The sequence below is a fragment of the Diaphorina citri genome, unplaced genomic scaffold (genome assembly GCF_000475195.1).
Source record: "Diaphorina citri unplaced genomic scaffold, Diaci psyllid genome assembly version 1.1 scaffold92, whole genome shotgun sequence".
In the NCBI taxonomy this organism is placed as follows: domain Eukaryota; kingdom Metazoa; phylum Arthropoda; class Insecta; order Hemiptera; family Psyllidae; genus Diaphorina; species Diaphorina citri.
Window position 1 is genome coordinate 111232 of NW_007377529.1, and position 22253 is coordinate 133484.

General features: G+C 34.2%; 3 protein-coding genes across 4 annotated transcripts; 1 reads left to right on the forward strand and 2 right to left on the reverse strand.

Moving 5' to 3' along the window:
* Positions 1-2894: 2894 nt before the first annotated feature.
* Positions 2895-4596, reverse strand: LOC103524313 (probable NADH dehydrogenase [ubiquinone] 1 alpha subcomplex subunit 12). The gene is made up of 4 exons (XM_008489328.3): positions 4396-4596; positions 3713-3773; positions 3423-3542; positions 2895-3180 (listed from the first exon to the last, which is right to left on the reverse strand). The coding sequence occupies exons 1-4, from the start codon at positions 4488-4490 to the stop codon at positions 3058-3060; spliced, it is 399 nt and encodes a 132-aa protein (XP_008487550.1). The 5' UTR covers positions 4491-4596; the 3' UTR covers positions 2895-3057.
* Positions 4597-5150: 554 nt separating this feature from the next.
* On the forward strand, positions 5151-9474 carry LOC103524303 (MOB kinase activator-like 2). Of its 2 annotated transcripts, none has more exons than XM_008489318.3 (6): positions 5151-5310; positions 6357-6431; positions 6734-6894; positions 7501-7597; positions 7977-8101; positions 9422-9474. In XM_008489318.3, exons 2-6 carry the CDS (start codon positions 6427-6429, stop codon positions 9472-9474), a joined length of 441 nt encoding a protein of 146 aa, XP_008487540.1. In that variant the 5' UTR covers positions 5151-5310; positions 6357-6426. The 2 variants fall into 2 exon arrangements, with proteins under 2 accessions (XP_008487540.1, XP_008487539.1); XM_008489317.2 differs by lacking the exon at positions 5151-5310 and adding an exon at positions 5323-5395.
* A 6240-nt stretch (positions 9475-15714) lies between these two features.
* On the reverse strand, positions 15715-16493 carry LOC113473909 (MOB kinase activator-like 2). Its single transcript, XM_026833391.1, has 2 exons — positions 16433-16493; positions 15715-16052 (listed from the first exon to the last, which is right to left on the reverse strand). Exons 1-2 carry the CDS (start codon positions 16491-16493, stop codon positions 15715-15717), a joined length of 399 nt encoding a protein of 132 aa, XP_026689192.1.
* Between the last annotated feature and the right edge of the window lie 5760 nt (positions 16494-22253).

Consider the following 22253-nt stretch of genomic DNA (forward strand, 5'->3'; position numbering starts at 1 on the left):
GTTGAAACTCGCGAAAAATAAGAAAGGTGCGTGAGACATCTCCAAGCATGTAAAACGAGACATTAGACATTAATAAATTGGCGGAAAAAAATCCTTTAAACTTAAAGCAAAGAAGTTTTTGACATCTCCACTAATAGTCAAAACTTTGATGATGTTGAAACTCGCGAAAAATAAGAAAGGTGCGTGAGACATCTCCACCAATACCTGCTATATTGTAGGGAATAATGTAAACAATCGCGAAATTAAGAGACGAGCGTTTGACATCTCCACTAAATTAATATGGCAGAGAAGATGTAACCGTTCGTAAAATTAGGAAAGGAGCAGTCGGCATCTCCACTAATACCTACATGTCCTACCATACTTAATTTCTTAATTAGTACATTAGTAGCGAAGATGTAAAGAAAAAGAAAAATCTCAAAATTAAGAAAGGTGCATTTGACATCTCCACTAATAAATAATACACGTATGTACTCTATACCTATTAATACCTATAGGTACCCATGCATTTTATATTTTATCGAAATCCTACCATACTTAATTTCTTAATTCAAAATTAAGAAAGGTGCATTTTGACATCTCCACTAATAAATAATACACGTATGTACTCTATACCTATTAATACCTATAGGTACCCATGCATTTTATATTTTATCGAAGATGTGAAGCATTAGCTCAATTCATCACCATTAAGTAGGTGTTTCCACAGCTCAAGAGTGATTGGCATCTCCACTAATTCCAGTGAAGATGTAAAAATAATCCTGCATTCCAAGAGAGGAGCGTTTAGCATCTCCACAAAAAGGACCCAAGTTTTATCTTCACTCCTTAAAAGAAATACCTACGGCTTATAATGATCGGACTAACAAGGTTATCTGCCCTATCCTTATGATCAGTATTATTAGATTGGCTTATTACTTACTTACTGCCGGGTTCTGAGAGGCCGCGAGGGTCCAAGACCTCTCTGCTGGTTCCGTAACCAGCAAACTGAACGGGGATACCATTCCATACGATATATTAGAAAAGGGAAACGAATGAATGGGTACGGGTAGGTATACATTGGATAGGGATTCGAACCCGCGCTCTCCCACTTACCATACGTAAGTTCTGATCACAATGCTACCCAAGCAGGAGATATGGGCACGTTGTATTCTCAATGGATTTATCGTTGTACAAAATGTCCTTAATATGATGGTATTTACTCAATAAAATAAAACAATCTAATGCGGGTCATTTACACAACACTTGTCACTAAGATGAATCACAAGAAGGTGAGTGAGGTCTTTCATCTCGAAGTTCAAGTTAATGACCAAGGAAAACAATTCCAAGACTTAAATAACACCAAACCAAATTTGACATTCATAGGTCAATCATGAGATTCGGGGATCAACGACTTTTGGAATAGGTGATTTCGCATTCGCAACATTTTTCACCATCTCATTTGAATAGAAGGTTCTCGAATTTTTAATATTTCGCAAATCACCATAATTCTCTTGGAAAAAGACATTTTGAAATTGCTGATCAATATTCGCATAAACGCTTTTTTTTTTTGTTTTTGGAACCTAATGCTTTTTCGAACTGACTATGACGATAGGTAGGTAGTCCCTTTATTTAAAGAGTTCAATACTGTTAGCACCTGATCAATGGAAGAGATTGCCGTAGGGCCCTAGGCAGTAATAATTTCAGCCTTTGTAAGTTGTGTTTCTGTTTGTGTAAAGCTTCTTGCTCACTATGCAGCTCCGAGCAGGGTAGGGAACTTTTCAGTCTTCAGCCCAACTTTGGGGTTAAGTAGTCAGGTCAATCATGAGATTCGGGGATCAACGACTTTTGAAATAGGTGATTTCGCATTCGCAACATTTTTCACCATCTCATTTGAATAGAAGGTTCGCGAATTTTTAATATTTCGCAAATCACCATAATTCTCTTGGAAAAGACATTTTGAAATTGCTGATCAATATTCGCATATACGCTTTTTTTTTTGTTTTTGGAAGGTAATGCTTTTTCGAACTGACTATGACGATAGGTAGGTAGTCCCTTTATTTAAAGAGTTCAATACTGTTAGCACCTGATCGATGGAAGAGATTGCCGTAGGGCCCTAGGCAGTAATAATTTCAGCCTTTGTAAGTTGTGTTTGTGTAAAGCTTCTTGCTCACTATGCAGCTCCGAGCAGGGTAGGGAACTTTTCAGTCTTCAGCCCAACTTTGGGGTTAAGTAGTGACAATCGATCAGCCTCTGCCCTTGTTGATTTGTATTCGCCTGTTAAGAAGTCTGCAAATTATTAATATTCGCGGTCCTCTTGTAGTCAATTTGTAGAAATTTGCCAAAAATATCATATAAATTTGAAATGAAAATAGCTATGAAATACAAGTTGGTAATCAAACAATAAAGAAAAAAATTGAAATTTATTTAACATAGGTAAGAATAATGCTAACAAATAAACATTTCTTGGTGATCAATATCAATGCCTTATTGTAGACAAAGGTATACTATTAATTTATTTATCATGAGAGGGGAGGGGGGGAGGCTCTGCCTCAGATTTCTAGAAGATGTTCAGACATATTCTACTTGGAAATGTCCTAAATAGTCAATGGTTTATTCAGTTCTTGAGTACAATGCTCTGTGTTAAACAGAAACAAAATTACTGCTTTTCACATAACTTTTATAGGTGGACACTCTATATATTTTTTTTTTTTTTGGTTGGTTGGTTGGTTGGTTGGTTGGTTGGTTGGTTGGTTGGTTGGTTGGTTGGTTGGTTGGTTGGTTGGTTGGTTGGTTGGTTGGTTGGTTGGTTGGTTGGTTGGTTGGTTGGTTGGTTGGTTGGTTGGTTGGTTGGTTGGTTGGTTGGTTGGTTGGTTGGTTGGTTGGTTGGTTGGTTGGTTGGTTGGTTGGTTGGTTGGTTGGTTGGTTGGTTGGTTGGTTGGTTGGTTGGTTGGTTGGTTGGTTGGTTGGTTGGTTGGTTGGTTGGTTGGTTGGTTGGTAATGTTGGTATCCACCCAACCCAGATTACATAACTTCTAATTCAAAATCTATAATACAACTTGAAAAGCTTTCTGTAATAAGAAGTTATTTGGGTTTCCATGCTTCAATCTTGGTTCTAGTTGAACTATATGGTACATATTGTTTATTACTTCCAGAAAAATTCTCTGTATGCTCAGCCATCCATTTGTACTTGGGACGTCCAGGATCCTGGAAAAAGGAATATGTGAATGATGGTAAAAAGAGACTCTGAAAACAGGTTCATTATGTAGGTTTGGTTTCTGTAACAACAAGGAAATGGGAAATTAACTTTAAAACCAATAAATCTTCTTCTTTTTATGGCTTAGGGTTAACAATAACCTTGCCTTTCCTCCGTAGGTATGTACAAGAAATTTTTGATTAAAATTATGTGGGTAAGTATGTACTTAAATACCTAATAATATAATACTTACTTCATGGGGCAGATAGTCAGTTTTGTAATGAAGCCATCCATACCATTCAGCAGGGACTAAGCTACCACTGATGGTAAAAAGAGACTCTGAAAACATAGGTTCATTATGTAGTTTTGGTTTCTGTAACAACAAGGAAATGGGAAATTAACTTTAAAACCAAGAAATCTTCTTCTTTTTATGGCTTAGGGTTGACAATAACCTTGCCTTTCCTCCGTAGGTATGTACAAGAAATTTTTGATTAAAATTATGTGGGTAAGTATGTACTTAAAACCTAATAATATAATACTTACTTCATGGGGCAGATAGTCAGTTTTGTAATGAAGCCATCCATACCATTCAGCAGGGACTAAGCTACCATAATATTATAAAAGTTGAATACGATGGAAAATGTTGCCAGTGGTTTTCTAGATTTACAATTATTCTGGAACCGTGTGAAGTGTAGCATTAAACATTACGTAAGTAACGGGAGTTATTTTGATTATGCATATAAATGTTGCATATTTTGGCCATTTTATGCTGCATAATTGCATACATATTTTGGCCTTTTTTTGGTGCATATAATCCGAGCCCTACTTATTATAATAAAATGATATAATCTCACAGTGATCAGAGTTATTTTGATTATGCATATAAATGTTGCATATTTTGGCCATTTTATGCTGCATATTGCATACATATTTTGGCCTTTTTTTGGTGCATATAATCCGAGCCCTACTTATTATAATAAAATGATATAATCTCACAGTGATCAGACTCGGCCAATCTGCCCGAGTGTAGGTAATCACTTTACATTCTCTGAGGACCTTGACCACTACACCATGGAGGCACTTCATTGAACAGAACCCGTCTACATGAAGAGTGCAAACTTTTTACTGACAATTACTGAACAACAAAGGCGTTTTAAAGGTTTCTGAATAAAATACATAGCACCCATACCCTTCGGACCAAGTACCAATGATACCTTGATTCTTACCTAAGCAAAATCTTTGCTGATCCCAAGATTCCTCCATTTTGCTTGATGGCCTGCATAAGGTGGGCAAGTTTATCCAAGCCCAAGAGCTTTGCCATGGTTGATAGTATGGATTAATCAAGTCGGGAAGACCAAAAAGACACTCTTATCATGAAAAACCGTACAACCTTCCTCTTTTTGATGATAACTTTTTCCAATTTTTTTTTTCTTGTCCCAAATTTGTAAACAAATCATTTTTACATTCTCATTGAGATAGAAGAAAGAACTTTTTTGAGGGATTTTCAGAGGGAATAAAAAAACTCCCTGCATTTAATTTAAATCCCTTGAACTTTTCATTTCAGTATTCAGTTTTTCACAGTCGTCATCGCATCGCCTATTTCCTATTAGGAGTTTTACTTTTTTTGTCAGCACTTTATTAATTTTTATTGAGCTATGCCCACACATAGTCAACGGCCGTCGATCGACATTGAGGTGAATCTATGGTAATGTGGACGGTGTTAGTCGACAGCCGTCGATTATGTGTGGACACAGCTTTAGGTAGGTAGGTACCTTGCATATTTTCATAAATTTTTGAACCATGACACGTTGAAAACGCACTAATCCCTACATTATTTATTTACATATCAAATCCCTGCGTTAAATCCCATGACGGGAAAAATTAAATCCCTGAGTTCATTTTTTTTCTTTCTAAATATAAACGCAAGTCAAATTTTTTGTTGAAAATCAGCTGTATTTATTTGAGAACAGCTGATATGAAGGAAAAACTTGCTATTACACACTACAATGAAATCAAGAATTTGTGGAAAAGTTTTGGAAAAACCAAGTGAATAATTAAAAAAGTACCTACAATATAAAACACTCTTACTCCAGGAGTTATCTCTTTCAAATTGCACCCAAAATAATATATTTTATTTCCTGGTAAGTTTTCAATCAATATAAAACACTCTTACTCCAGGAGTTATCTCTTTCAAATTGCACCCAAAATAATATATTTTATTTCCTGGTAAGTTTTCAATCCAGGGTAATTTGCCCTAAAAAACACCTAGACTTTTCAGTCAAAAGGTAAGTTACTCATTCACACAGAAGTGGTACAGGAATACTCATTCTCTAGCTAATAGCCATACAAATGTGCCTGTCAAATAAGAGAATTTTCCATTTCATTATGATATTGACATCCTTTGCTACATGTATCTGTTCAACCTTACTATCTCTGATCCTACACCTTCAAATGAAGACTACATGCTAATGCTATTATGGACATATGCTGCCTGTGAAGCTATCACAAAGTAGTAACACTACATGAGATTGGCAATAATCAAGTCATCAGGAATTCTTTTGCTACATGCATCTGTTCAACCTTACTATCTCTGATCCTACACCCTCAAATGAAGACTACGTGCTAATGCTATTATGGACATATGCTGCCTGTGAAGCTATCACAAAGTAGTAACACTACATGAGATTGGCAATAATCAAGTCATCAGGGTAATATGTGTGCTGTTAGATTTTGAGTACTCTTTTGCTGCTATCTCCCATTGTGTCTGTAAAGGAAGGCATTTCCTCTAAGTGATTGAACAAGTGAACGAGATTTTCTTAGGTCCAAACCAAGACATTGGTTTTAGTTTTTGTAAAACTTGATTTGCTTTGGCCCATTTGTTAGTCACTCCTTTATTATTCATACGGGGGGGGCCATGAGTCATAAAAGGTTGTGCACCACTGGTCTAAAGAGGGGAGAAAATATTATATCAATGATTATATATCTAAGTAATTAACCGTCGTATGTATGAAATCTAAAGATAAACTTAAGTTTAACTTAAGACGAACAATGTTGCCAATTTCATGTCATTTCTTGAGATAACTGGCTAGATTTCATGAAATTTGGCAAGATTTTCATTTCAAGTTAAACTTAAGTTTATCTTTAGATTTTATACATACGACGGTTACTCTGTATTATTTTGTTTCAGACTTTGACATATGTAAATATTCAAGCTGGACAAACTACCAGAATATCTCCGCGATACCGTGGACTGGTTTATGGGGTATGTATGAGACTATAAAATAATGGTTGATGTTTTCTATATTTTTGATGGACATAATCCCATTTGTATGAAATGAGACAACCATACTTTGTTTTGGATTAATTGCATTCAGTCTCATTGATTTTTTTTTTTTTTCCTCTTTCTTTATGATAAGAACTTAGCAGTTACAGTTCCCTGTATATTAGAACAATAAAACCTCTGTTGTTACATTACCCCCTATCAAATCAACCAACTCTAAACATGGTCTGAGTTTTACAAATCTAATATTAATTGGGAACAAATGTGCATATTTATTTTTACAGAAAAGCCAGAAGGAGGGACAAGGAAACATCACTATGCTCAGATGATCCCAAGCTGTATTTGGAAGAAACAGTTTTAGAAAGAAAGTTACCTGACATTGATTTGCGATTATTAGTAGAAATGCCACAAGGAGTTGATTTCAATGAGTGGCTAGCTTCTCACAGTGAGTACCACCATAGTTTAACTTGAGTTGTATTTGATTATGTGAAATTTAATTCAGTCAAAGAAGGCTGAACCAATGAGATTCCACTTTGGATGTAAGACACCAAAATCTCAAAATCTACTGTAGACAGAAAAATCAAGGTGCCTGTAGAGTTCATAAAAAAAGGGTTATTCGACCTATTTTAACCTTTTCTTTGTGGTATTCATGGATCCATTAATTCCGAAAAATCCCGCAAATCCCGCAAATCCAGCAGCTAAAAACTGCGGGATTGCGGGATTGGAAAAAGGTGCGGGATCCCGCATTGCAACCCCTAATTTGATTATGTGAAATTTAATTCAGTCAAAGAAGGCTGAACCAATGAGATTCCACTTTGGATGTAAGACACCAAAATCTCAAAATCTTATTGGTTCAACCATGTTTGACTGAATTAAAGTTCACATAATCAAATACAACTCTGCTTTGATAGAACATCACTTGAATTATTTTTATTAAGTCACATTAAATATTCTTTAGGTATGAAGTCACATGGAATACCAGGTTTTTTGCTATTCACACTGGGATTTTCTTACGTTGCTCTTAACACTAATGTATTTTCTTCTGTTTCAGCCATTGCAATTTTTGATAATATAAATCTAATATATGGAACGATCTCGGAGTTTTGTACTATGTCAGAGTGTCCTGATATGTCTGGACCTAGTTTCAGGTAAGAAAAATTTCACATCTGGTTTTAGCCATCATTTTGGTGTTACTGAAAATTACTAGCTCTTCACCTTGATACCCTTGTAATGCTGAGTGGGGGGGGAATAAATAAAATAGGTACAGAAGGAAACCATTCCAGAAAGCTATTGTAGTTTAAAATGTGCACTTTGCATGTGTTAAGATCCACCCAAATTTACATATTCCTATTTTTCATTGCTTTGAATGTGGTTGCTGTCAAAAAGGTTGAGAACCCGTGGACCCAAAGTATCACCTGGTAATCATTCTTTAATTTTCTTATTATAGCAATTATATTTTCGGATTTGCTTATAGTAAGTAGGTACATATTATTATGATATTTATAACAAGTGTTGCACCGTTTTCAGAACTTATCTGTGGGTGGATGAAAAGGGAAAGAAGTCTCGAATTGCAGCCCCCCAGTATGTAGACTATGTGATGACCTATATTCAGAAAACTATTGGTGATGAATCTAACTTTCCTACAAAGTATGGTAAGTAATAAAAATTTAATAAGGTGTTGCTCATCTACCTCACACAAAATTCTTATTAAAATTATTTATTGTAAATACCCCATTATATTTTCCATTTTCTGAAGAACTGAAGAAGTTCATCCTATCCTTTATTTAAAATATGTATCAGTTATGTATTTTTGCTCCAGGGTGAAAATACTTGGGTATTAGGATTTCTACTTCTTCATAAACAAAAAATATTTTCCTCTAAAATACCGAATGAAATATGATCGTGATTTTTACCTTTTTTATAATCTACTCTGCTTTATGAAGTCAATAAAATGAAACATGCCATTCAAAATGTGAAAAAATATCAAAATGAAGAGTTTATTATTTCATTTCCATTACGAATTAAACCTTTGATTTGTTAAGAACATCCAAAATTCCAAAAGTCACACATCTGCGTGCTGCTGCGGGCTGTTCTAAGGTTTCATCATACCATCATAACGTTGCCTTTGATTTTTTTTTTTTTCTTTCTATTTTTTTACAAAATTGAAATTCTTTCTTTTCTTTTCTTAATAGACATCAGCTTCCTTTGTAATATCTGAAAAGAAAAAAAGACAAGGGTGTAGCTAGGCAGGACGTAAGTATCTACTTACGTAAGTTGTAGGTCTATTTTTATCAAGAGAACCCTTGAACGTCATTATGTCATTTGTTAGGAAGGTATGGTAGACACCTATGGAGATAGACCAGATTTTGGAATAATGTCTGTAAAAAAAAAAAAAAAAAAAACTTCCTATTAATTTAAACTACCTAATCCAATCCAAGTAAGAACTAATGGTTCTGTGATTTGTAGAACTCACTTGGAAAAAGATCTGCTACGCTGTTTTAATTAAATAATCTACCTTCTTTTTCAAACATAACAGCGCAGCGGTGACCCAATGTACGAGTATACAATGAATATCTAACAAAACTTACCGTACATATTTCTAGACATGGTCTTCACTTGACTGTTCCACTCCAGTCAAGTGAAGACCATGTCTAGAAATATGTATGATATCGTACTTGACCATTATCTCAAACTAAACAAAAAACTTACCGTGATAAAAATTTAATAAGGTGTTGCTCATCTACCTTACACAAAATTCTTATTAAAATTATTTATTGTAAATACCCCATTATATTTTCCATTTTCTGAAGAACTGAAGAAGTTTATCTTATCCTTTATTTAAAATATGTATCAGTTATGTATTTTTGCTCCAGGGTGAAAATACTTGGGTATTAGGATTTCTACTTCTTCATAAACTTGTTAGCTTAAGAGATTTGTTTAGTCTAATTATTTCCTTTTGTTCCCCTTTTCAGGTAATGAATTTCCGTCGAATTTCGAATCCCTAGCGAGGAAAATTTTGAAGTAAGTTCATCAATTCATCATACACACCTACTATAAAAGGTGATAATTCTCCTTAAGATTATTGATTAAGTAGGTAACTATAAAAGGTGATCATTCTTCTTGTGATTATTGATTAAATAGGTAATTATTATTGTCATAAATGGCGGTATCGAACTTATTCAGATGTGTACCTACTGGTAGATACATACTTGAATGAAACGTGTCAAGGATACGAGGTTGCTCGATTTGATAATCCCAAATTACTTGATTTATTTTGCAATGAAGATCGATGATCGATTCAATCAACAGGCCTAAGGTGTTAATGTTGAGCTTCAAACTCTCGCCAGCAAAACAGAAATTTCGCTGAGAAGAATAAAATTATACCTACGTATTATTATAGATATATTGAGTTTTTAGATGCTAATTCAAAGCCAAAGTTTCTAATTTATAGACTGAAACATCCTTTATCCTCGCAGTCTAAAAAAAAGAAAGTAAAAAGTTTTTTTTTTACATTTAATACTATACACTTACCGGACTTAGGAGTACAATAATGACATTATATTACGGACTAAAACTACCAACTTGTAGGTAATTGAGTACATGTAAATAGGTACGTACCTATGTCTAAGTAAAAAATCTCGAGTTTCGAAATCAATCTATATGAAGAGAGATGATTAGTGGATGTAACAAATTTTCCTTTGATGGGAAGAAAGAGAGAAGGGAAGGAGTTGATAGGTATTATTGAAAATGGTGGATGTGCCATTTGTGCCATATTTCGACGAGCTTGGTAGGATGTATTGCTTGTTGCGTTCAGACATTTTTACAGGGAGGTATAGGTATTTCGTTTAGTAACTAGAGACCCCTCCTTGAACTCTGAGACTTTAAGTTCTCTGATTCCTAGAATGTTACCTATTTCAATCTCATTTAGAAATTTCCTGGCAAATACCTAAAGGTAATACTTGAGAGTCTGAAATAGTGACTCAGGAAATAGGTACCAACATACCGAGTAAAAAAAGTCGTCGGGCGTCCGCCACTAACGAAACCTCAGAATACCTGGGCTACTTCCGATCCAAAGTTTTTACCAATATTTTTCCTTATCACATCCAAGGCTTTAATGGATTAATAAGTATACTGAGTAGCAAGTATACATTAGTAATATCACTGTTCCTGTCTTGCATGCATTGTACGGAAAGATAGACATTACAAATTTGAGAAACGTCCATTTGCAAGGTCGTGGCGGAGTTTGGTAGTGGCTTTGCAAACATTATTAATTTTCTAATATCAAATTAGCGAGATTTAACGTTTGAAGTTTGTATGATGGATTCTCTTGTGATCTGTGATGCTCTATCATTAATAAAATTAGACAGGTACCTTAATTCAACCTTCCTGAGAATCCCCAACTGATAGACGATGCACGATGCCTTGTTCTTTCGGCTAGATTAAAGTTTGGATCAGGAACTTTGTATACCTATAAAGAGTCGTCTGCTCAGAACAATAATAATAAATAATTGGTATTAAGTACCTACTCATACAGCAATAAACAGTTGAAAAGTTCAAATCGAGAGTGAGAAGTCTCAGAGTTCAAGGAGGGGTCTCTAGTTACTAAACGAAATACCTATACCTCCCTGTAAAAATGTCTGAACGCAACAAGCAATACATCCTACCAAGCTCGTCGAAATATGGCACAAATGGCACATCCACCATTTTCAATAATACCTATCAACTCCTTCCCTTCTCTCTTTCTTCCCATCAAAGGAAAATTTGTTACATCCACTAATCATCTCTCTTCATATAGATTGATTTCGAAACTCGAGATTTTTTACTTAGACATAGGTACGTACCTATTTACATGTACTCAATTACCTACAAGTTGGTAGTTTTAGTCCGTAATATAATGTCATTATTGTACTCCTAAGTCCGGTAAGTGTATAGTATTAAATGTAAAAAAAAAACTTTTTACTTTCTTTTTTTTAGACTGCGAGGATAAAGGATGTTTCAGTCTATAAATTAGAAACTTTGGCTTTGAATTAGCATCTAAAAACTCAATATATCTATAATAATACGTAGGTATAATTTTATTCTTCTCAGCGAAATTTCTGTTTTGCTGGCGAGAGTTTGAAGCTCAACATTAACACCTTAGGCCTGTTGATTGAATCGATCATCGATCTTCATTGCAAAATAAATCAAGTAATTTGGGATTATCAAATCGAGCAACCTCGTATCCTTGACACGTTTCATTCAAGTATGTATCTACCAGTAGGTACACATCTGAATAAGTTCGATACCGCCATTTATGACAATAATAATTACCTATTTAATCAATAATCACAAGAAGAATGATCACCTTTTATAGTTACCTACTTAATCAATAATCTTAAGGAGAATTATCACCTTTTATAGTAGGTGTGTATGATGAATTGATGAACTTACTTCAATTCAAGGATAAATTTCAAAAAGTAAAAAAAAAAAAAAAAAAAAAAAAAAACAGGATTCAAACTTTAGTTGGTTAGTGTAATAGGAGTAGGTATGTATACTTACAATATTTTTCATTTTCTACCCTCCTTTTGGATCTTCTGGGCATTGGATAACTCATTCTTTTTTCGAATCACAAACTTAAGCTTGCTGTAATCCTGGAATATTCGACAAAAAAATATTTAAAACTTCATAGAAACTTTCCGCGACTGATTTCACAAGATTCAAAGAAGTCATCTGACCATGGGCAATCTGGTACTGCCAAGAAAAATAACTTCATCTCGGAGAAAAATAACCTGATCTAGGAATAGGAAAATAGGTAGGGCATGCAGACAGTCATGGAAATTATCGTATCCACTAATTACCAGGTAGCTAATTTACCTTCATAGGGACCAGGGGAATTATAAAATTACCTCCTAACCTACTGCGAGGTACGAGTATTCAAGGGAGTGAGCCAATAGCGAAAATCCTACATTGTACTGTAACAGCTCCGGGTCAGGAATTCATTTTGACAGCCCAAGCCCATAAAAGAATGGGTAAGTTTACGAGTAGATATTAAATTTAAGGACAACGTCCTCAAGAAACTGATCAAAGCTAACTTTTTTCTGATGGGTCATGCACTATTAGGTAAGCTCTATACAAATACACAGAACCAGAGATCTTACCTTTATATGACCCTAACTCAGATTCTGATGGAGTTTATAAAAACAAATGTTTGAACAGCACGGCACAAAAACTTGTCCTACCAAAAAAATATTCACATTCTCCAAACAAAACCGATCAAAAATGGTACACAGTACTAAGTACTTGTTACATACGGTGTTTCAAATTTGTGTCAAAAATGTTGATATTACGTAATTTTATATAAAATAATTTAACGTTTTCAACATAGCAAATATGCAGAGTTAAAAATGCACAATGATGTTAATAGGTAACAATAGTTGGTACAGTTGGGTGCAAATCTGTGACCAGTAAATAACACGGTGGGCGAAGTACACCTAATTTCATATGTCACAATAAAATAGAGATGATAATGGACTAACCATTATTAGAACTAAATCAGTTTCATTGTTGAGAAGAACCTCATGATGATTGTTTACAAACTTCTACTCTAGTTTTGCACCTACAGCTGGTGCAATACTACAAACATATCTCCTTTGAGGCCAAGAACCCTGTAATGATGAGGGAAATGTAAACAAACACGATTCATTTTATAAACAACATTAATCGGACTGACGTCTGACGTTCAACGAGATAAAATACCTAGAGGTAAAGATCTTCATGAGATTTTTCACGAAAAGAAATTTTCACAGCGGACTTCCTACTCGCATTTCACACGTTGATTAAAGGATGAAGGTGTGAACTATCACAGGCAAATTATATACCGGTGTAACGTAAATATCTATGTAGACCAGATGCTAATATGCTAAAATATGAGTATTGTAAAAGCAGAAACTACAGCTCAACCTAAGGGTGCTAGGTTCGAAATTCATTCTCAATAAAAATTCTGTTAAGGATGGACTTTTTTTTCATCGTCCATCATTCATTCTTCTTATAAATATTGTTGAGAATGTTAAGATTCCCGCATCCCTAGAGTCAGTAGAAATCGAAACGGATCAAGGGATTGTGTTCTCGATAAGACCCACATCGAGTTTATGTGTAATATCAAATCTCCTCACAGGACTATACCAATTGATTTGTAGAATATCATTATGTTTGTAGTAAAGTCAAAGTGAACCCATTAAACGCCGAAAAACTCCTAAAAATAGATTTGGATTTTAAATGAAGAGAACGAGAATTAGTAAATAAATAAAATTTATTAAACAGAAAAGAAGGAAAAATATTTCATACTAACACAAAAATAATTAAAATCTATGCACAAATATAAGACAATTTAATATTATTAGCATTTTAAAATTCATTCACTAAGAGTTATTTTTATGTATACCAACAGTTAAGTATAAAATGTTAAATAAAATTGTTTTTAAACAAAACTATTAAAATCAAGGAACTATTAAAAACTTAAATAAACTAAAATTTACAACAAAAAATATTCTTTGGAAGAACATACAAGAAATTTCACATTCGTAAATGTTTGTACAGAACATCTATGTTTTTACTCAGGTGATTAGATTTGAGATAAGAGATTAAGAGGACCATTATAACAAAGTTGCATTAGCTGATCGCATTTCGTCCATACCTATCAATCTGATTTAATGTTTCGTCCTTTTTTTTTTTTTTTATTTCAATTGAATTCAATGATTGCATTCTCAAGGTTTTGTCAATGCAAAATGAAACTTCAAATGATATTGGTTCAAAATTATATTCACCCATCTTAGAACATTTTCTCTACTGCCAAATATGAAGTAAAATTTTGGAATAAATCGAATTTCCACAATAAACAGATACGATACCGATAGCTAAACACAAATTCGACAAAACACGGGGACAGAAATATGGATGAAAGAAAGAACTTACGGTACGAACATGTAAAAAAAAGAAGTAAAACAACAAAGTTCAACAAAAAGAACTTAAAATTATATATATAAAAAAACTTAAACTAGAAAAAATAAACCCCCAAAATAAAATGCTAATAAATAAATAAAGAAAGAAAGGTGCGAAACAAAAAATTATAAACTAAATTAAAAAAATACAACGAACGAAAAGAAAAGTTTCAATATTTTCTTATTGTTACCAGCTATTTTATATTCCCTTCTAAATTTATAGCATTTATATTATTATTTGAAAACTAAATGTAACATTACAAAAGAGTGAACGTTTTCTATCACGAACAATAATTAGTTAAACGAATCAATTTAATTCCCAATTCTCAGCTTTGGTCGGATATGTTTATGACCGTATTGTCTTAGCTGGATGAACTCCAGTAGACTTACAATTTTCAGGGCGATTTCTTTCCATGTCGTGAATGGATAGTAATGCAAATTTAAGAACGTTCAATCTTACTGTAATATTATCAAGATAAGTCAACATCTATTGGTCTAATACACAATCCTACAGAATTAACACAACGCTATCAACCACAAAAAGGTTCACAGGGGGAACACTTTTGGAAATACTTCTGACATGGAGTATCCAACACAAAATGAGCTACATATACGAATATGTAATTTATCACATCAGATGAAATATGAAAGAAGGTTAGGTTGAATGATTCTCGATATGTCAACTCCCAAGGTTGTACATATCAGACTTTGGTCAACTTTTAGTGATTCACTGAAATGTAATTTTCAACTCACGAAGCTCAGTAAACCTCAAAAACGTCAGACTATTAAAAATCCCAAGACTCTCCTGTTACTCCATTATCAGGTTTACAATACGTGACCCCTTCAATTACCACAGTAAGCAAATTATAAAACAAGTGTTTTATAGTATCAATCATACTTTTTTCCACTAATCAATAAAGAAGAGGATTGTGTAAATAAGAAATTCCTCTCATTTCATATGTTACTATCACTTTTTTCATACTTTAATTAAAATTGAATATACGTAGCACATTTATACGTTTGTCAGTCGTATTTTCCAACAACCTAAGATAGTTTGCTGGACACAAATTTACATTAAATATAGAAAGGAATACGACAATCACAATTCTAACATACTGGGACGCGCTTTTCAAAGCTACAGAACTTGTACTACAGAAATTTAAAATCTGATGGGTCTAATGTGAATTTAATTTGAATATTAGACCATCAGATGTCAGAATTCACTTGTAATGTTATAGTATTGTAGCTTGGAGAAGTAAGGCCCTGGTGAAGAGAATATTATTCCAAGCTCAATGAGATGGAGGGACAGAATTATTGAGAACCATCGTGTTATTCACTCCCATGCTGTTTGCACTGGAGTCGCGATTCAAAGATGCAGATGTGTTTTCTTTATCCAATATACGTAAAGCTATGATTAAATCCTGCAGTATTTCCGTCTCACGAGGTTCTATCAATTGGTAACGATCATTCAGAATTATTAGATGTGAGAATACACAGTTCAAATGTGCATGTAAATTTAGTAAAACTATTTCGCGAAAGTGACAGTGGTACAGATGTGCCACAATATGAAACAACAATTTAAGTATTTTCCTCGCTAGGGATTCGAAATTCGACGGAAATTCATTACCTGAAAAGGGGAACAAAAGGAAATAATTAGACTAAACAAATCTCTAAAGTTGGTATCCATGGTAAATGAAGTCGTTTAAGCTACCAAGTTTATGAAGAAGTAGAAATCCTAATACCCAAGTATTTTCACCCTGGAGCAAAAATACATAACTGATACATATTTTAAATAAAGGAATATGTCAACTCTCAAGGTTGTACATATCAGACTTTGGCCAACTTTTAGTGATTCACTGAAATGTAATTTTCAACTCACGAAGCTCAGTAAACCTCAAAAACGTCAGACTATTAAAAATCCCAAGACGGTAACTAGGTTCCTGACGGATTAGGGATCTACCAAAATGCCATTCAAGTTAGATCTAGGTAGGCACGTCATACTCATACTGTATGAGAAATGTAGCATGTTCAAGCCGTACTTGATGAAAAATCCCATAGCAGCAACCATCCCATTTAATGTGTAATGTGGTCAGAGTAGATAGGTTTCAAATTGTAGATTTATCTCGGTGCTCGTAAATGCCAAAATCAATGTTACTGATGAGACTATTCATTCATAATTATAATGGAGGATGCATGTTTCAAAATAGACGTAGGCATGATGTGTACTCAAAAGAACAATTGTTTTACAGCCTACTCAAACCTACTTCTCTTGTACCCTTATCTTCATGACACAGGATTTGGTATCATCATTGACTTTATCCATTGTAAATCCACGTACACAACAACGGATGGTAATGTATTGTGTACAGACCAAAACAATTGGCAAAGAAACATTGAAACAAATGTACAAACAACCAACAAAATGTTTGATGAATGCCAGGCCTTGATATGTTTGAGCACAATACTGTAGTCCGTACCTGCTTGCTGGTAAAGATAACATACCAGATAACTAATGGAGGATGCATGTTTCAAAATAGACGTAGGCATGATGTGTACTCAAAAGAACAATTGTTTTACAGCCTACTCAAACCTACTTCTCTTGTATCCTTATCTTCATGACACAGGATTTGGTATCATCATTGACTTTATCCATTGTAAATCCACGTACACAACAACGGATGGTAATGTATTGTGTACAGACCAAAACAATTGGCAAAGAAACATTGAAACAAATGTACAAACAACCAACAAAATGTTTGATGAATGCCAGGCCTTGATATGTTTGAGCACAATACTGTAGTCCGTACCTGCTTGCTGGTAAAGATAACATACCAGATAACCAACTCTCAAGATCCAACTCCCGTATCTATGCGATCACAAATTCACGGTGTAAACGATCTAGCCAAGTTTATTTTCAATTTGAATAGCATACTCACTAGGTATGATCGGAGTACTCACGACTTTACGTTATTATTCTTCAGATGCGAGTATAATTCAAGATTACCCAGGTAGGACTTACAGGAGAACTAACGAACCAACATAGCTTACATATACCTACACTGGAAGACAAGAAGGTATGGGATCCAGAACGTGTAGGTAGTCATTTACGTACTAGTCTACTCGGATAGGTAATTCCATAGGTACCACTTGAACTTTATGATATGAGTAAATCAGAAAACTTGATGATTCGAGACAGAGCGATCTAGATTCTTATGATGCTTATGTTGTGAACAGCTTCAATCTCTTTTATCATGATAACGAAGCTTCAAGTATTTACTTTACCAGTAAATAAACTTTTTCATAGTGAGTTATTCATTGTAAAATTTGGTTTTTAAACAAGCTCAGTTCGCGAGCAACCGAGTTGAGTTCAAGATGAGTGGTAATCTTGACCTACTATGATTCTAGGTTCATAAAAGTAGCGATGCTTTTGAATTATTCCACTCGACAGTCAACACAAGGCTGGAATACCCAATTAAAGCAATATCAAGATGTCAAACCCATTTACCCATAATAACACAAACCAGTCACTCCGCAACAAGGATCAGTCCTTAATAGAAAAAGAAAAAAATGAAAATTACTTGTGAAGTTTTCATGCCCGTACAATCATTTGTTTGATCTTGTTTATATCTATCTTATAGATATACCTATAGTTGATGCTCACAGATAGAAAAATAGGTACTAAAAATAAAAGTCCAATTTCGATGGACAACTTTTTTAATAATTTTCGATGTGGATTTGTTGAAATAGGTACATATTTCGACCTTCTTGTCATGGAGTTGATAGACATTTTTTCTTTGGTGTCCTTCAAAGTATACTCGTAATTCCAAAGTTTTTCAAACAAACTAAATCAACTCTTTGGATTCTCCATGTCCATTTCCCTCAAACCAACAGGACATCCTTGAAAGGCATTAATTTGATATAAAATATAATTAAAATTATTGACTCAAAGTGTGGCTTGCAACAGTGTGGCCATTAGATGCCTTAGCGATTCATTGAAATGCTTTGCAATTTTGTATAAATCTACCTGACATTGGCTTCGAAAGAGATGACAGAAAAAATGCAAAGAGAAAGGAGAATAGGTGGATGAGGATGGATAAAAAAGTTTGCGGGAAGTAAATACTGCCCGCGAGGTCAAAAGAGAAAAAAAAGTTGAAAAACTATGAGCAACTAGATACAAAGGAAATGAGATCTGAGAGCAAAAAATATTTTCCTTAAATCAAAAAATATCTGTACAAATTTAATACCTCTTTCAAAACTCAAGGATCGATGATGTATTACCTACCAACTAAATAACTTGTTGGGGTTTAATCTACATACCTCCTCTGTACCTTACCATCAAGTTTGGGTCATGCAAAAAAATATACCTATATTTATAATAAAAATAATAATAATGATAAAAAAATATGAAGTACCAACTTCCTACCAAAACAGGACACAAAAAATCGAGATAACTAGACGAGGTCAGAAGTCCTTACATTAGCAAAGTAAGTAGCCACTTGACACGTGACACGAGATAAACTGTGGCTATCGGTATCAGTGGATAGCTTTAACTCAATAAAGTTATACCATGCTCATAACGAAAAAGTACTCTTAGAAGATCAGAATCGTAAAACGTACAAAATCAATGGATCATAGATATTACCTACATTATTTGTTAATGCTATCGAAACAACATTGTTTTGTTAAAAGAATTTTAGAATCTGCGAATTTCTCTGGAAGGGGAAAGTATCTGTTGATTCAGGAAGACAGATTGACTCAGGAATTGGACATTGGGGAGAATCGTAAAACATACAAAATCAATGGATCATAGATATTACCTACATTATTTGTTAATGCTATCGAAACAATATTGTTTTGAAGAATTTTAGAATCTGCGAATTTCTCTGGAAGGGGAAAGTATCTGTTGATTCAGGAAGACAGATTGACTCAGGAATTGGACATTGGGTGGAAGGATTTTACTACGTGATGGTAATGGCCATTTGGATAAATTATAGCTCAAAATACAGAGAGGATCTTGGCTCTTAATGAGATTAGATAATCCTAATGGTATTAATAGTCATTCCGACAGTAAAAATTTGATGGTTTCTAAGCCATTATTGACATAACGAGTATTTTTTATGTAATTTTTTGTGTTTGAACTAGACGTATCCAAGTCGATATATTTTATTTTCTGAGAACTGTGTTTACTACGGGTATTTAAATACCTACTTGTATGATCGGTTCTGCCTAATGGGAGAGCTTTAACATAAGCACACCTAATGTTGTTTTCTAATGTTTGCTAGGAGGTACTTTTGTGTTTGAACTAAACGTATCCAAGTCGATATATTTTATTTTCTTAGAACTGTGATGTTTACTACGGTTATTTACATACTTACTTGTATGATCGGTTCTGCCTAATGGGAGAGCTTTAACATAAGCACACCTAATGTTGTTTTCTAATGTTTGCTAGGAGGTACTTTTTTCTTGTCCTAGCTAGCTGGTGTAATACATATTGGTCCACAGGGAAAACAGACCATTAGGAATCTGACAGCATATTACCTAATCCAGAACATAACTGGTTTCTAGCTCGTCGATTATTTAAATTTTATATGTTAGCTTGAATTTATTTTACACCAGCATACGGGCAGGTATTCGTACTGGAATGTAGAATTCAGGTGTACTGACACGCCCGAAACTAAGAGGGCAAAGGGACTTTGGAACCCATGAAAAAGTAGGTACCTACAAACTGGATGAATGGTCTCCGATTTTTGGTACAAAGTGTTAACATCGGGATTTAATCACGATTCTAGAGAACAAGTTGCTGATAATTTCATTAATGGTTGAGAAGGAATTTCCTATTTCAATTGAACTGTCAGGTCTGCTTGTTATGAAACTTTCAATGTTCTCTAGAACTTTCAATACTATTCCAAACAGAGATTCAATTTGATCAAACCATGATGGACTTTGTATTCTTTCAAATTTACTAGTAGTATTGGGATTTAATCACGATTCTAGAGAACAAGTTGCTGATAATTTCAATAATGATTGAGAAGGAATTTCCTATTTCAATTGAACTGTCAGGTCTGCTTGTTATGAAACTTTCAATATTCTCTAGAACTTTCAATACTATTCCAAACAGAGATTCAATTTGATCAAACCATGATGGACTTTGTATTCTTTCAAATTTACTAGTAGAGCGTATCTACGTATTGTTATCAACTTATCAGGTATTACCAAATTTTTTGTTCGTGTTATGAAAGTTCCAATACCTACTCATATATTATGAAAGTTCCAATAGGTAGACAGGTTCCTATGATTTTTACTCATTTGATACCTAGCTAACTACTTAGCCAGATAAAGTACTCTCTTGGAGCGAAGACCAATTTTGTTTCTTGAATTAGGTACTCGTATGTTCTCTCATGTTTTCATTCAAAAATTCACTTGTGAACCTAACCTTCCCTAATAACGCTAATTTCTCCCGTTTGTATTTTGAACATTCCATCATTGAAAGGATGATACAGGATTATAAATACAGGATTTTACACAAAATACAGGGATGATCTTTTAGTCTATCCACTTGTGTATTTACAGGAATCATCAATATCCTCACTTTACAATTCACTTGCCCACTACGAACCACTATCGTTCGTGAAATAGGTATTAGGTACTCTTACTCTTTAGTTTCATATTCTCGAGTAGCAGAGTGGAGTTCAGTATGAATGAAATCTAACTCTAATTCATCGGTAATACACTGCTCACAACGCTAATGATTGCATAAATATTTAACCTTTCTCCCTTCTCCCGCTGTCCCCCTTTCCTTTTTGGTCACTCGTCTTTCTGTCACTACCACCTCGTATATTAACCCTTTCAGAACTGACTTTTTTTTAAAGAGTCAAAAAAATTTAATTCCTTTTCCAGATATTTCGATATACACAGAGGTGGATATGCATTTATTACATGAAAAAAGGACAAAAGACAGCAAAAGGTTTGTTCACATACTTTCGGGATGTTGGAATCAGTATGAAATTTTCGGATTTAGGCACAATCGGATATTGCCCTTCTGTATACACTATCTTCAGCCCGCCCGTTCAAAATTTATTCATCTTTTTTAAAATTTCATTTGATGTTCTTAAATTCCAAAGGTGTTTCAGGGCTCTCTCACGATTCAAGTGTACCACACCAAACGAAAAATGTTTCGAGGAAAACCATCTGTCCATTTGTCAGTTCAAATCACAAGCCTTCTGAAATTCGGGCGGAGATTAGTTGTTGACAACGTTAGTATACCAAGCCTACGTCAAGATAAGATCTATGATAAACAGCTTGGAGTTACCTTCCGACTAATTGGTTGTTAAGAAGATGATTGATATTAATTATGCCCTAAGTCACTACCGAAAGAGTCAAAAAAATTTAGTTCCTTTTCCAGATATTTCGATATACACAGAGGTAGATATGCATTTATTGCATGAAAAAAGGACAAAAGACAGCAAAAGGTTTGTTCACATACTTTCGGGATGTTGGAATCAGTATGAAATTTTTGGATTTAGGCACAATAGGATATTGCCCTTCTGTATACACTGTCTTCAGCCCGCCCGTTCAAAATTTATTCATCTTTTTTAAAATTTCATTTGATGTTCTTAAATTCCAAAGGTGTTTCAGGGCTCTCTCACGATTCAAGTGTACCACACCGAACGAAAAATGTTTCGAGGAAAACTATCTGTCCATTTGTCAGTTCAAATCACAAGCCCTCTGTGAAATTCGAGCGGAGATTAGTTGTTGACAACGCTAGTACCAAGCCTACGTCAAGATAGGATCTATGATAAACAGCTTGGAGTTACCTTCCGACTAATTG